Source organism: Sceloporus undulatus, chromosome 6 (assembly GCF_019175285.1).
Source record: "Sceloporus undulatus isolate JIND9_A2432 ecotype Alabama chromosome 6, SceUnd_v1.1, whole genome shotgun sequence".
NCBI lineage: Eukaryota > Metazoa > Chordata > Lepidosauria > Squamata > Phrynosomatidae > Sceloporus > Sceloporus undulatus.
This window is the reverse complement of record NC_056527.1, coordinates 59,243,075-59,260,152: the sequence shown is the minus strand read 5'-3', so window position 1 is coordinate 59,260,152 and position 17,078 is coordinate 59,243,075. Positions and strand designations below refer to the sequence as shown.

Here is a 17,078-nt window from a genome sequence, read left to right as displayed (position 1 = left end):
ATATGAAAGGATAACAATATAATGTAATTGTCACAATAAACATATTTGAACCTTCTTGCTTAAATCAGCAAACGATGAACTTCATGGTAACCTCACAATGATGTAAAATAGTGTAAAAACATTCAAAAGTTATAGACATATTTTAATTCATATATAATATATCCATTTCCATATGAATGTATGACCCTTTAAATATATATACATATGAATGTATGACCCTTTAAACAATCAGATTAAAGGAGACAAAATCATTAAATGCACCTAATAAATGGTAATCATAACATAGGATCAGTGGAATCAAGAGGACGGCCATTTTAAACACAGCAGGCCTATAACTAAAATAATCAAAGAAATTAAAACTTAAATTTATAAAAATGGCTTCCAAAATAAAAGTGTCTCAGCTGACTATAAGGATGGGGGACTAAAACAAATCAAACACACAAAAAAGGCAATACAGGATCCACTTTCTTGGGTGAATGTTTCATTGGGTGGCTTCTCAGTGCCTCAGTAGAACAAACCTCCGTATTTTGTTTATTAGTTTCTTTAGGAACAGCAACAGACACAGAAGACGTATGGTAGCAATCCAAACTTTGTCCTTTCTGTTCCTGATCAAGCTTGAATCAAATAATTATATTATTGCGTCTGCTAAGAAAATTGAGATCCCTCCCATCCCATCCTAATGAAAACTAAGTAGCTAACTAGTTCAAATTCCTGCTGGGAAAAATTGCCAAAGACGGCTGAAAGAGCTGCACTGCTTACATCATTTACACAAAAAAGTGTATGGAGAGTGTATTTTCTGTACTTTTAAAAATGAGTTACTCCTGACTCCTCAATACATCTGTACATATTTGAGTATTAATTTAAACCTTCTTGCTTTTCCCTCCTTTGCCCTCAACTCCCTCTTTTTCTGTCATTAATATCGAGATTCATTAAGTACAACCAGGCTTGCTTATCATCTTATTTCGCCTTACTTCTATCTAGAAAATCTTCAAACAATATGTGTTAGATGGATTGTCAGCATTCTAATGTGCTAGATCCCATTGAGCACAATCTATCTTGAAGTCACTTTGTTGCACTCCTTTTTGACAGCTTTTTGACAGTAAGTTCTACCTTCTCCTCCAAGCTGCTCTCAGGACAAGTGGGGATAAAGGTACGTTAGATTAATTATCACTCTTTTAACACTTTTAACTCCAGCCAAATACAAAGAGGCTTATATCCTGATGTCTGTGAGTCCAGGAGAACTGGGATACTGGAGAAGGAGAACTTCTATAGGATTTCTTTTGATTTCCTATACAATTAAAGGTGTTTGAAGTTGTGTGTGAAAACTCAGAAAGATGCTTAAGGGACGTTATCACATGGGGGAAATTGGAAGGTCAATGCAGTGTGATCCCGGATGCAATCATGTGAATTCATGTTATTGCGTGAGAGGTTATCACACGCAATCAAAGTCAATGCTAGGTCAGTTTGAACCCAATCCAGGGTCAACCGAGAGATGTGTAAATTCAGGGAAATATAGAATTTACAAATCCTGTTCCATTCCAAAGTTGCCCTCAATTCAAATTTGGCAGGTATGGACTGCATGTCTCGGTCTTCCTTGGTTTGTCTTAGAATCAGACTACAATTCCCAAGCTCCATTGATGGCTGCAATTTTCCCTCCCTCCCTCCGGGTGTGGGGGACTTTTCTCTAAGCCTCTCGGAATACTTCTGGAGCTGTTTTGGGGATGAAGCAGCCCTCCCCATAGACATAGACACACACACACACACACACACTCTACCTACCTGCCTGCCTGCCTGCCTCCTTCCCCCTCTCAGCCCTTTCCGGCTCTTTCCCTTTGCAAACTCATCCTCTCCAACTGGAGGGAAGGGATTGGCTCTCTCTTTCTCTCTTGCAACCCTGTCACAGGGTTTTCTTGGCAGGTTTATTCAGATGGTCACTCAGGTCACTCAGTGGGATTCGATCCCTGCCTTCTCAATGCTCAAACCAAGAACAAGGTTGCTTTGGACTGATTTTGAATTGGTGAATTGCCTAAATAACGTGAAATAAAGGGTAATGAATGAACAAATAATGTGAATTGCCTAGATAATGTGAAATAAAGGGTAATGAATGAACAAATAACGTGAAACAAGGCAAAACCACGGGAACCGGAGGCAAGCCCTGCCAGAAGTGTAAAAAGGTCACGATCCGATTTTGCCCTCACTGCGCATGTGCAGTGATGCTAATTTGAATTCTAGACTACGATGGGCACTGTGTTCTTCTATAGTGTGATAGCCATCCACGTAATTGTGTTCATTTCCGAATTGCCCCTACTTTCTTTTCTTTCAAAATTGAGAGACATTCTTCCTGTGTGATAACATCCTACGACACATTGACATGGTTCTCACCACCACTGAAATTTACCTTAAAAATTAAGATTTATTTGATTTCTGGAGAAGGCATGGAATGGAGACTTTCAGCACTGCCCTCTCTGAGAATTCAGTGCCCCCCTATTTTAATATATCCCATCCTCTTTATTCTTATTCAGACTGAGCAAACTCTATTGAGCTTAGTGTAACTTATTATCTTAAAATGCTGGGAAGCAAACTAATACACCTCTACCCCCACTTTTTAAACAGAGAGAGAGAGAGAGAGAGAGAGAGAAGGAAGGAAAATGAAAATCAACGTAGCTACGAATAATAGCACTTAAAGGAATTGAGAATGTGGATTAGCAGTACTGAGTGGAACCCCTGATATCTCTGTGGGTGTTTTCATTCAGTGTGGAATGGGGACTGAGGACACAACAATCCCCTTTCACCCCCGCAACATTGTCACTGAGAAGTAGTTGGCCTCCTGTTTAATACCTTCTGTTCTCTTCCTGAAGAACACACACACACACACACACACACACACAAGCACAAATGAGGAATTTGGCTTCAAAAGTAAAGTAGATCTTGGTAAAATACTCTGCCTTTCATTTTCCTAATTACCATATATATTCGACTATACGTCGACTTCATGTATAAGTCAATGGCAGGTTTGGGGACCAAAATTATGGATTTTGACTTGACTCGTGGATAAGTTGAGGACAAAACTTAGAGGCATGAACAAAGGATCTAAACAGGATGAAGCAATGGAAAACAACGTCAAAAAACTTACAAAGTTCCAGAGGCATATTTGTGCTCATACTAAAGGCTGGATGGATGACAGAATAGAAGGTGGTCAGTGATTCCAGGAGAGATTATACTTTGCCTTTTGCCATACGGTAATTCCTTTTTAAAATAAGAGTTAAAGTACACTTACACTGACCCGTGGATAAGTCAACAGGTTTTTGGGGTGAAATTTTTGACTTAAATTTCCAGACTTATACATGAGTATTTACAGTATGTAGCATTTCCAATTTGAAATGAAAGGAAGGCTGGACAACTCTAGCTACTGATATACTTTCTCTGTGTAAACTGTATGTTTGTGAGGAGTGTTGTTTCTGCAGTTTATTACAAATAATTTTTCTGACATTTACAATGGGCAGTCTTCTACCTATGGTTTTTTGTTTTTGTTTTTTTGAAGAAAAAACATAGATTCTCTTCATCCTTGAAGCTTTGGTGGGAAACACAAGAGGTGGATTATTCTTATGAGAATACTTGTTTCATTTCTCCTGTAATGTATACATTTGCATGGGGATGGGAACTTTTAAGAAAGAAATTTATAAATGATCAACCGAAGAAAAAAAATAACATCTTCAGGTCTTAGACATGAAGGTATATAGAAAACTAGGTAGGGAATGTAAGGCTTGGCACACATTTTTGGTTCTGAATTATGAAATATGAGGCGGGGAAAAGTAATAGTGCTCAAGAGCAGAAACAGATATACTGTTTGGATTTCTCTCCATGTTGGCAATCAAAATGACAATCAGCCAAAGAAAAACACTTTTTAAATGTTAGTAGTTTGTCAAGATAAGCATTCATTGAAGTTCAGATGGTTATCATACATGTCTACAGATTACAGCTTGAGTTCTACATATTTCCTTCCTAGACTTCCATTGTGATCTAACCTTTAAACTTGACTAGAAACTGAAGCTACGTATCAACTTCTTACTAATGTAATGCTTCATTCTGAATGGTGTTGGCATTTGCAAATATATAGTCAGTGCTGGTCTTCCTTCTTTACAATTCTATCCTTGCAGCTTTGATTGAGGTCCATTGCAGGCCTAATGGAGTTCCTGTTCTCCAAATGGCAATGGAAAGAAACAAAACAAGATTTTTCATTGACACTTGATAATGGTGATTGTGCCACAGATACTTTTAATTGCTAAAAGGCTGCTGCGACAATGAGCTACAATGGGCCCTTTGTATATGCAGGGGATCTGTTTCAGATCTCACCCCCCCCCCCCCCCCCGCCCCCTTGCCAAAAAAAACTGTGGGACCTCAAGTCCTGTTGATTTCAAAGGTGGCACACTCCTGCGCGTGCGCCATTTTGTCCTCCCAGGCTTACCAACCACATGAGAAGTCTGCATACGGCAAGCGTGCATATGTGGTAGGGTGGGGGGAATATAGTTTAAAAATCAAAAATACTGAATTTTGTTTAAAAAACTAAATTTTTCAAAGACAATTTAAGAAGGAAAGACTATGACTCTTTTGTGAAGCAGAACCTTCTACAAGCCAGTCTGTCTGCTTTGTACAGGTTTGCTGTACCCTTTAAAGGCATGCGTGTACATGCACACACACACACAGATACTATCATCCTTCTTGTAAGATGATTTATTGCTGTTAGACTATAACCTTATTTTGGTGAGCTCATCTTTTCTTTCTGCCTTGGGGCTATTTTAACTTCATATTGCTCTCCTACAATTGCCATGAGAAAATGCATAGTCCCTCACATATTAAGGATGCTATACTGACATTTTTCTCCCATCAATTGCTGTAGAAGTCATTAATATTGCTCTACTCATCAGCAAAAACAAATTGCTAGTATCAGAGCTTTCCTTGACCTCTATATCCCACAGTGGGAAAACTATATGCTGTCACAAGTGTGTAAGAGAGATGAAAGCTTCCAAGACGGCAATATGTAGGTGAACTTTCTCCCCCTAATAATTAGGGAAGGGGGAAATTCTGAGCTCTTAAGGCTCAGAAATTCTCCTTCACTGTATTAGCTATTCTGCAGTGGATCAATTCCCATTAGGTTTTGCAACACTGATGCAGTTTTTTCATAACTTCCCAACATCCCACAGCAACAGCAAGTGCTACTAAATCTACAGGAACATCTCTTTAGGAACAATAATCAGTCTTCACAGTTTTCAAACACTTATTATATAATATAGATTTATTAAAGTCTTGTTTTCCAATATGCTTCTATCTAAATTAAACTGTTACTTGTATGCTTAAATCTCATATGCATGCATAAATATGAAGTGTACATGGATATACACATATATGTGCATTTACAAACAAGCACACTGAGAGAGTCTGAGACTCTGCACAAATTATTGGACAGAGCAAAGATCTTCCTTTTACACCTCTGTAAGTACATTTGAAACTTTTGTAAACTGTACCAGTACTGCCAGTCCATGCTGAAGCAATTCATATTGAAAGGTTACTCTTAACAAGAATAGGCTTTACACACATATGAACCATCTATCATCACCATCTGCTCTGTATGAAGAGCCAAATCTGAAGTTCTATACTCTTTTTAGTTAGTTAAACCTTTTAAAGTCAAAATAAAATAAAATAAAATAAAAAGCATTCAAAATAATTTCCCTCTTGCTTTTACGGGCAGTAGTTGGATAGCTTCAGCCACTGAGAGTTCCTTTGCTAATGGCTAGAACCCATATCCACAGCTTGCTAGGAGGTAAGGTGGCGTGGAGGCTTAGATAAACCTCTAAACCACTTTCCCTCTACCAGACTGTGGAAGTAACATATTGGTAAAAAGGAAGGTAACTTGAAGGCTAATCTACTCCTCTGGGCCAGGTGCAAAAATTACAACATGGCAGAAGGCACAGTGTTTGTTAGGACACAGAGCTCCCAAATAAAGTCCAAGCAAAATTCACAATGATTTATTTGTGTCGCATTTCTTGGATACCACTGATGCACACATTATCTAACTCAGAGATAGGATAGATTTCCCCAAAGTATTGGCTTACTAAAAGATACCATCTTATATTCTTATTCAAAGATATGGATATCCTGGAAAGCAACTAATTATGAAATACATGATGTGTAAAATAAAAAGAGGTAATTATACATGGAAGAAATAGAAAAATGACACTGCAGCAGAATGTGGCTGAAATCTTCAAAATTCAAGAAGCCAAAATTTATGGACCAGGAAATTGTCTTTCAAACACAGGAAAAGAGTGGGTACAAGTTCCTCAACCACACAGGTGATTGATGTCTCACAGAATAACCACCTACTAAAATACAACCTATTAGTTAAAATACAACATATCACCTGGGCAATGAGAAAGACTCCCTTATAATGAAATCACTTTTCAAACCAAATTAGCATAGTTCAGACCGAACCATATATACTGCCTTCTGTGTAATTTCCACGTTACTGAAGCACAATTTAACTGATAGGTTAAATGGGGAATAAGCATCACAGAAGAAAAGAAGATAATTTCATACAATATATTTTGCATTTAGGTTGAAAGACTTAATGTAAATTAGAAATTAATATGGAATGTTTGCTGTTGAAGCAGGTGAAGCAAAATGAGACATTACTCTTGAGTAAATGAACTACTTCCTTCAATAAAAGATATGAAAAGAATCCTATTAATCATAACCAGTCATGCCCGTCAAAATTAATATGACTGAGTATAGAAACTACGAAAACAGCATAACCCAAAATGGCAGAAAAGCATTCTTAATTCCTTAGGAAACCAAGAAAACAAAAAATAATTATGTTTGTTGAGCAAGTTTTGTGATGAAAGAATCATCATCATCAGGTTAATTTGTCTTTGGCACAATGTCCATTACAAAATGTTACAACAGTACTGCAGGAAAATTGTAAAAATACAACATGCTACCAGCTTGCTTACATAATATTATTTGCGGTCTGTTGGCAGACCATTCCAAATCGATTACGCTTAAGGTGGCTACCTTCCCAGTAGCAGCCCAAAAGATCTGCTGCAAATTTCTAAAATCACCAGCAGTGGACTGTAAAGGGGACCAGTTGTTGTCGCCTTATTGTTGCCTTGTAATTTTTTAAAAAGAATTTGTGTTTTCCTTGTATTATATCACTTGTCCTGTAAGCATGCTGGTAGCATGTTGTATTTTTACAATTTTCCTGCAGTGCTTTTGTAACATTTTGTAATGGACATTGTGCCTAAGGCCCTGTACAGACCGGCCTGAAAGGCTGGCCTGGGGCTGGAGTCAGGGTGTTGCGTCCAGATGATGCACAACCCTGACTCTGCCCACAGGGTGCCATGATGCAGCGCACCGCTCTGCTGCGGATATGGCACCCTTTTGAAGAACGTGAAAAGGAGATGTTTTTGCAGCTCCTTTTTGCACCCTCAAAAGGCCAGATCGGGGCCATGGTGTGAGTTTGTCATGACCCTGGTATGGCTAGGAAAGGGGCAGTCTGTCAAGCTCCCCCCCAAAATAAACGAGATGATGATGATGATGATGATGATGATGAAAGAATAACAATTCCATCTCCATTATAGATCAAACATGTAGAGATGGACAGGAAAACCCATACCTTGAAGGTCCTCCTCAACATCTTGGAAAATTTAGGTTGCAGTAGGCTTGCAGTTTACAAGCCCTGTGTATTAAAAACTCTGTGGAACAGATACTTTAGATTTCTCATTAAACTCCCTGTTTAGAAAATAACAGCTTAAACCACAGAATAACACACTGTTTGAAATGCACTGATGTCCATGCCAATGAATTAAGATGTATCTACGTGTTACAATTGGACAGCTATAAATTGGGAATTTATTCCCCTTTATCATTTGTTCCCAAGCCATCTTTAATAGTCAAGCAAAATACAGCTCACAAACCAGTGCAAAAAACCCAGCACATATCAGAAAATTTATTCTGCATTTGTTGACTGCAATCGGGAGTGACATGCCACAGTAGGAAAAGAGACCGGTTCACTGTGAGACCTGCTACTCACTCTCTTACAGTGTAACGGCCCCCCTTCCAACTGTACATTGCTTCAGGGATTTACACCAAAAGCGTACCACACAGATACCACAGAGTCACATTTCCTGCTGTGCTCATGATGACTAACTCATAAGAAAGACTGGAAAATAGCAAGGCATTACCAAGGCAAGCACAAGTATTTTGGGCATCTTTTAGAGTTTCAGGTCTCTAGACTGAAATAATTTCTCATTGCTTTCTCTGTTGGTTCCTAGTTGAAACAAATTCAAACACCTCAGGAAAGAACGATGCACACACATCACTAACACATGCACAGTTCTAGTAATTTACTTTTGGTCCTAGTTTTAATCTAGCATTTTAAAGGATGGATGCTTGGATGACATACAGGTTCACAGTGCCTTACAGGGCAAAAGATACGAAACCCCTTTTTGGTCACTCAACATTTTGAAATGGAGCATCTTTGATATGCTAAACTTTACAAAGGGTACACACTATATGAATTTATAACACTGCTACTGAAGGCAAAGAACAAATAAGAGGCAGTATGTCCCTTTGAGTAAGAAAGGGAATACATTTCCTTGACTACATCCTTAGACAAGAGTGGAAGATCTTTCCATGGTAGGCCAATATATAGTTCTAATTTTTACCTTGATCCTGAACAAGTGAGCCTACTTCAGCTCTGGCAGAAGAGTCTATGGGGAAAGATATAACTTGCACAGATTTCCTTGTAGTATTTTGTTTTTAGGAGCCAAATTAGCTCAGAACTCAGCTTTCTTAGGCTGGGGTTCAAGACTGCATGTGTGATATTAACAGTATAATTTGGTAACCAAGACTGTTTCCCCAGTCTCCATCATGCAGGACTAGACTGCTACTGCACATATGAATTCATTCAGACCCATAACAAAATGAATCAAATAATAGATGCAAATACCTGTTTGTTGTGCACTCTGTGGCATTTGCGGACTTCTTTGTGCATTGTATTGAACTGAGGCCATGGGTCTGTACTGCTGAGTTGCTGAGGTAGGGTATTGACCAGATGGATAATAATATACAGGCATCTATGAAAAATAAGGAAAACTACAAATGTAAAACCTTTAAAGCTGTGCAACATATCATGCAATATTCAAATTATTTATGAAATCCAGGAAGGTTTTTTTTTTCTTTGAGGGTGGAGGCTTTATAAAATCATCTGATCATCTGATAATCCTGGTAAAAGCTGCACAAAGTCTGCATTTTTAAAAGCATGGGAAATATTCCAGTGAGAGGAATATTACAAATTTTCATATATATAAAATATTTTAAAAATGCTGACAACAGAGAGAGAAAGACAACTGTATGGAGTATTTGCGTATTTCAAATAATTCTCAGCAAGGAAATCATTGATAAGCATAGTCTGTCCTAAGGGTATGGCATTAGAGTGATATCGTGTAAGACAGCAAACGTAACAGATACAGTTACATAAAAAGATTATAATGTCATGGAGAAAACTGCAAGGTGCAAACTGCTTTAAGAACCAGAGATCATTATAAACAAACAGGATTCTGGAGACTCCAAAGAAAGTAGTTGAGAAGGTGAAATGCAGTCTCTGAGATGATTCACTGCAAAAACAAGGAAAGGAGCTGAAAACCCCACTTAGGATCCTCACAACCAGGAAAACTGCAACAGGAAGTGATTGTTGAAAGGATAAAGCTCACCATACTGACAGCCCCCCTAAAAGATCATGAACAAATTATATTCATTCTTTCTCAAATCTTTTTATGATATCTGGAATTGTTGTTGTTGTTGTTGTGTGCCTTCAAGTCCTTTCCAGCTTATAGTGACCCTTTATTAACCCATTCAAATACACACAATGTTATTTGGTGCAGTTTTGAATTGACACGAAAGAAGGCACGAGGGATCCTTGTGCCTTGTCTCACACTCAATATACATCCTTGCCAAGGTGTAGTGGGGCCATAATATCCTCCTTTACATTTCTGGCTCTGATTACATCTTATATGGTAGTATCACATTATCAATACTTTAATCTCAATAATAACAATAAAGAACAGAAGCAAAGAAAAATGATTTCACAGGAGGTGATGGAAGCAGTGTCTGGAAATGGGGAAAGTGAAATGAGAAGTCAGCCAAATCTGGGAAGAACCAGCCAATCACAACTCATGGACTGCTGTCAAAGGGGACCTACAGTGGAAAAGAATAAAACCTAAAGCTTTACTTGCAAGGGCAGTCAGAGAGAGAGAGTGAAGGCCAACTAGGAAGTGAGGAATTGATAAGATCTGAATAGATTTTTGGGAGCAGGCAGTGTGGACAGATTTCAGGGAGTCTAGATTTCAGGGAATCCATATAACTCATTTGTTATATAATAAATATTTACTGTTTTTATTTTCTACTGGTGTGTCTGACATCTTATATTTAAGCACTGGAAGAGAATACTGGTTACATTTTACCACACTGGACCCATTACACAGCCACTTTTCCAGGACAGCAGTCACCGTGAAGTCTGAGTCTAGGGAGAGATCTTGAGGGGAAAGCATATGAATGCTATGTCGTTGATAACATCTGAAGACTTGAATTAAACCAAAAGGGGGGAACAGAATTCAGTGCAATATGTAGCACATATGGTGCATATAGCACATTACTTTGGAACTGAGGTTTGGTACTGTGCCTTCTCTTCTTACTTTGATCAATAATGTATGTTTCTGATAAAGTTAAATGCTTGGTAGATAGGTGGAGTGTTTTGGATGTAGAGGAAGGCTTCGGCCGAAACACGTTTGGCCTCTATTTTTCCATTTTTAAACCTTTTTATAATTGCCCATATAAACTACTGTGTTATTTCTCACCCTTATATTGTCTATTTGGTATTTAACCAGGGGCATTTCCCCTGATTAGGAGAATTTTACTGTGCTATTTCATTTGATTCAATTTTTACATATCTTTGTGGGGTAAAACTACCCTTATAGACAACATTTTCGTTCTCAGGGTCATATTCTCTTCAGAACCTTTGGTTTTGGTTGGTTGTCTGTTTTGTGGTTCTTTTGTTACAGGGACTTTGTTTGGTTTGTTCAACACTTATAAATGATTTGAATGATGGAATATAGAATTTATTTATCAAATCTGCAGATGTCACCAAATTAGAAGGTTAGCTAATACCCCAAAGGGCAAGAGGACCTTAACAGATTGGAGAGCTAACTAACAAAGTGTAAACAAGGATGAGTATAAGATATTACACTTAGACAGGAAAAATGAAATACAGAACTATAGGATGTGTGATGCTGGACTTGGCAAGAGTATAAGCAAAAAGGATCTGAGGGACCTTAGTAGACCATAAGCTAAACATGAGTCAACTGTGTGATACAGTGTGATACAGTAGCTTCATCACAAAGAGTACAATGTTCCACTCTATTCTGCTTTGGTCAAAACATGTGTCAAGCTTTGGGCACCACAGTTCAAGAAGTATATTGACAAGCTTAAACATGTCCACAGGAAGATGTCTAAGATGATAAATGATTTGGAAGCCAAGTCCTATGAGGGGCAGCTTAGGGAAATGTAATTTTTAGCTTGGAGAAGAGAAAACTAAGTGGTAATGTGATAGCCATCTTTAAATATTTGAAAGGACGTTATGCAAAAACTAGGGCATGGTTGTTTTTCATTGCTCCAGAAACTAGAATACAAACCGTTGGATTCAAATTACAAGAAAAGAGATCCCAGCTAAACATTAGTAAGGACTTATTGACAGTAGAGCTGTTTAAGAGTGGAGCAGACTGCCTCAGAGGGTGGAGAATGCTCCTACATCAGAGGTTAGATAACAATCTCTCAGGAATGATTTAGGAGCAAAGCAGATGGGCAGGAATGATGATGATAATGATGATGATGATGATGATGATGATGATGATGATAATAATAATAATAATAATAATAATAATAGATCTGCTCCTTTAGGGGTCATATTTCGGCCTCCTTAGATGGCCACTAGCAATACTGTTGGCAATGATTTTTTAAAAACCTGTGAAGAAAGAGATGCAAGATCAGAAATGTTGGGCCACTAAAGTGGGTATTTTCTCCCACATAAACTAATAAAAAAAAATCAGGCTGCTCTGGGCATTTTCTAGTCATCAGCTTGCCACAGAGAGTTCAGTCACAGAACAATGAGAAAAGAAGCTGGGCAGTGAAAAAGAACTCCTGGTAAATTTCTAAAAGGATGTCTCAGTCAGACTGAGACAATACTGAGCTGGAAGAAAAGGCAAGTGAAAAACAAATGCTTTCCAGCCTTCTTAGATGTGCTGCTTTTTAAACCTGTCTACTCTTTTTTTTATATACAAAATGGAAAACTGAACTTTAAAAGGCAGCTGGAAAGGCAGCTTTCATAAAACTTTAATATATCGATGTTTAATATCTTTAGACTCCCAAGATGACCCAACTTCAATTTTTTTTTGGTCCAAAGATAATCTAGCACTGACTGGGCATGCTCCCATATTGCCATTTGTCATCCATGAGATTGGTTCTGACAGAAAGGAGGCCCTGTATCTTCTACAATTATAGAAACTAATTAGACATTTACAAACAAGCTCCATAACTTTGATACCAATTCTGACACCAGGACTTCATGGTACAAAGAATTATTTCACATCATGATGATAATTTTTTTGGATAACTGAACCATAATATTTTGCAAGATTAAATACTGGAGTCCCCTTGTCTCCACAAATGATGACAATAAACCAACCCAGACTTTGTGTCTACTTTAAGAGATAACTAAGGAATCAAAATAATTGAACCAGCTAGTCATTCACAGGTGAAAACACACTGAAAAATATGGCACTGGCGCAGTGGTTAAATGCCTGTACTGCAGCCATTCACTCAAAACCACAAGGTTGCGAGTTCAAGACCAGCAAAAGGGCCCAAGCTCGACTCAGGCTTGCATCCTTCCGAGGTTGCTAAAATGAGTACCCAGACTGTTGGGGGCAAATTAGCTTACTTGCTAATTAGCTTACTTGCTGTTCACCGCTATGATCTTTGGAATAGTGGTATATAAATAAAACAAATTATTATTATTATTATTATTATTATTAAACTATTGCAGTCATTAGTTATCAACAGAACTAGCATGGAAGCTATGTGTGATATGATCTTTAAATTCCAAAGGCATTTTGTTTCCAAAACAAAAGCCTTCACAGTGCAGAACCCTCATCATTTCAATAACATGCAAAACTCTGAGGCACACGGATTAAGCTGATCACTTTTTACATTCCATGACAGAATCAGCAACCTAATGGAAGGTGGGAAGAAATGACATGACCCCAGATCTTTCAGAATATTTCTGGCACAGTACAGATGGCGCAAAAGGGCTGTGCTGGCACCACACTAGGGTTAGGAGATTGCGCAGCAGCCGCACGGTCCCTAACCCTAGTATAGCATGGCACTGTAACAATGGCGGCGCCCTGTGTACAGGGGCGCCACCATTGTTACGTAAGTGCCGCATGGCATCCACACACTGCTGTGTGGCGCTTACATAACAAGTGCACCAGTGGCTCACTTGTTATGTCACCCCTGAGGCTTTAAAAGAGCCCACTTTTCTCAGGTTCTTTTTCCTCCGCAGGGAAGCCGCGTGGATTCCTCCCTCCGGAGGAAACAAAGCTGCTGCCACTCCGGACATTAAGAAAGGTATGTATCGGGCCATACTTTGTTAAGATGATGTAGGAAGAAACCAAAGAAGACTTTTTTTTTTTAAAGAAGGCACGACTCTGCCTCAGAAGCACGAACGTCTATGTTTGGTCCAACTGATGAAAGGGAAGGTAGTCCAATGTACTTCTTAGGTTGCAAAGTGCCACTGCTTTGACCTGTCATCTTCCTGCCTCAATTCCAAAGACATGAACAACCAATGAAGTCCTCAAAGTTTTCAATATTTTTGAATTTAAAGTGATAATTAATCTTGCCTATCTCGTAAACTCGCATATAATTAATGTCATGAACTTGTTCTATAGTCTAGCTACCAAGAGAACATTAATTGGGTATAGCATGATCTTCAAAAACAGCTACATAGTTTGGACATAAATGAATTTTAGTTGTTCTCTCTGGCACATTCCATAGTCTCTCTCACTGGAGCCTTCTGCTCTATCTGCATACCATATAACAGTAAGTTCATGAGAAAACCTAAAATTGACAAGGAAATTAAAACTGTTTTGCTGCTCTGAGATCAGATCATTAACATATAGATTAGAAAGAAAGGAAGCTTAGACACTGGGTCAAGACCCTGCAGGGGTTAATGGAGTGTAAACTTGTACCCTGGTTAAAATCCACTCCATATCGTCTCCCATTTGACCCCCCCTCTCCCTGTGCCCCCCTAACAAAGCAACTTAGTGGCCAGAGAAGAGAGGTGGAGAAGCAACCAGCTATGTACCGCCAGGTGATGCTTGTTCTGTAACTGGCTATAGAGACACTGCTAGATGCTTCTCTGCTACTCCCTGCTCTCCATCAGCTATTAATTGGCCATTTCAGGGAAGTCTGCAAGAGGCAGCTGATGAGTTTGAGGGGATAAGGTGGTTTATTTTTCCCTTCACAATGCCCTCCTCCAAAAGATATATGTCAGCATTATACTGACGTATGTCACTAACAAGACACCAACCATCCTTTTCTCTCCTCTTAAAATATGGATTGAGCTAAAGAGCTGGATAAAGGTTTTAAATCTTTTTTTCCCTATAGACATCTCTTAGGTCAAGGGTTTTTTTTTTTTTTTTTTTTGCTTTTTAAATTGTAATTTAATCGTAATTTTTAATTGCACGGTGTTCTAATTTTATACTGTTGTAATCTGCTTTGATTCCTTTCCAAAAAAAGCAGAAAATAAATAACAACAACAACAACAACAATAATAATTAATTGTTTTATGCCATCCTGAACTGGGAAAAAGGTGAGATGTATACAAACAACGAACAAAACTTTCTGTCAGTGTTTGTGTTCCAAATATGTTTCATATTGGTATTTGCACAGGTGCTGATCAGGATGCTTCTTAATACATTTGGATTCTGAAGGAGCTTTAATGTTTTTTTTCTCTCTCAGTTCTTCAATGTGACTACTAGATAACCTGAAGTATAACATCCAACAAAAACTAATACATGCATGAATGAGAAAATTGACATCAAGTTTATCCTGTGAGTTAGGAAAATTCTGCCAGAGAGTGAACAATTTGCAATGAACCATAAAAAAACCCTGAAAAGTCTCTTAGCTGCAAATATTCACAATTCTATTACGTTAAATTTGCTGTTTTTGTTCTCTGTTCTTTCCTCCCAGTACTATAACTATTTAATGTTCCTGAGAAACACTACTGGCTTTGGAGCATGTGTAGTGAAAACATGTGAATAGATTCACCATTGTGTTATCTTCAGGTTGCCTCCATTGGTCCTGCTACCAATGTAGAGAAGGAAAGAGAGAAGCAGCATTCCTGGACTACTACAGAGGGCATGCCAAAACATTAAAACCAATTAGAAAGGATAAACAAGGGTATTTGTGAGTATGAAAGTACTCTTATGTCTTCTTTTTTTTAATACAAAGTTTCACAAAGGAAATTATGGACTGTGCACTCTCTATTTGGAGTATAATTGGATCTTGCATTTTTTTTAACATTGAATGTTCCTGGCATGGGAAGCAACTACAGGAATGACAGAATTAACTCAAAAAGATTAATTGTGAATCAGTATCAAATTCATTATCTCAACTAAGGGAACTGAAGTCTGGCTCATGCTAGGATCATTGCTAAATGCAACATATAGACCATGGCCAGATAAGAAGGAAGAAATTAGAGATGTTTCAAGATTCAATATGTATATCTAATAGGTTTCTATAAATATCCATACCGCATTTTTTGTTTATACAAATCAGTACCACACAATCTTCCCAATATCGACAACAGTGTTTTCATGATTTTCCCACTTCCCAGCAAGTTATCACATCTTAAGACAACATGCAGTTCTCAAATCGTCCATTATCCCTATCCTTTCTTCTTCCCTCCTTACCCCTTAATGTCATGCCTGAAATGGGTAGTGGTGTCCTGGCGGAGACAGTAGAGCTTGGGACCGTGCACCAACCACACAGTGCTGAGCCCTACTAGGTGCGGGTGGTGCCATAATTGCAAGGCACTGCTCACATGTGGGCATGTCCATGACATGTGGTCATATGAGTGGCTCTAGGTGGCTCTTTTTTTGCTGCGCAGCAGTACCACGCTGTTTGGTTGCTGCGGTAATGCGGCACAGCCAAAAGGGGCAGTGTTTCTCCACCTGTCTGTCTTGGCCATTAATTAATTAAAAAGTTAATCCAGGAGGAATGGGAGGACATAAGACTATTATAGGGACAACTACAGCATCTTATGCAAGTTTTAATTTTTCAAACGTAGTACAGTATACCTTTTAAAATTAATATAATGAAAGCAATAGCTCTCCAAATCCAAACTGTTAGAAAATGCCCTTGAAGTAAAAATGATGAGACACCACAACTTAGTTTGGAATTGCTGCTGCCCTAGTTCTAGCCAATCATCAACACAAATACAATCAGGGAGGAAACTGGTTTGCTTTTTAAAGATCAAGAAATGGAAATAAGGAGTCAGGGGCTGGAATGGGTGTGGAGAGGGAGGGAGGGAGAGCAGGAGAAAGAGTGAGTGTGTGTGTGTGTGTGTGTGTGTGTGTGTGTGTGGGAGAGAGAGACCATAAGATTTCAGAGTAATGGAATACTTTTCAATTGTAGTTTGTTCTAATTATATTACAGTATCTCACTTTTCGATAAAATGTATGTAATAAAGATGGGTAGAAAAACCTTAGGGTATTTTGCTTCTTGTCAATAATGTTCCAAATTCTGTGAAGACACTCAGGAGGCAGACTGGGATGTTTGGTGGCAAGCTGTAAAGCCTAATCAGTCTCCAAGAAGACAGTAGCTATTATAGATCTGCCATGTCCTACATGTTCAGCTCAATTAAATATGATTCACTGCTAGTACTTCTACTAGAGACAATGTGCCAACTATGCCTC

General features: G+C 38.4%; 1 protein-coding gene across 11 annotated transcripts in view; it reads right to left on the bottom strand.

The window, feature by feature from the left end:
* Window positions 1–17,078, bottom strand: part of ARPP21 (cAMP regulated phosphoprotein 21) — a 257,279-nt gene that overhangs the window by 29,069 nt on the left and 211,132 nt on the right. For all 11 annotated transcript variants that reach the window (XM_042472521.1, XM_042472515.1, XM_042472523.1 and 8 more), the window contains one exon: window positions 9,002–9,128. In XM_042472521.1, coding sequence (XP_042328455.1) covers window positions 9,002–9,128 — 127 coding nt within the window. The remainder of the gene's footprint in view (window positions 1–9,001; window positions 9,129–17,078) is intronic.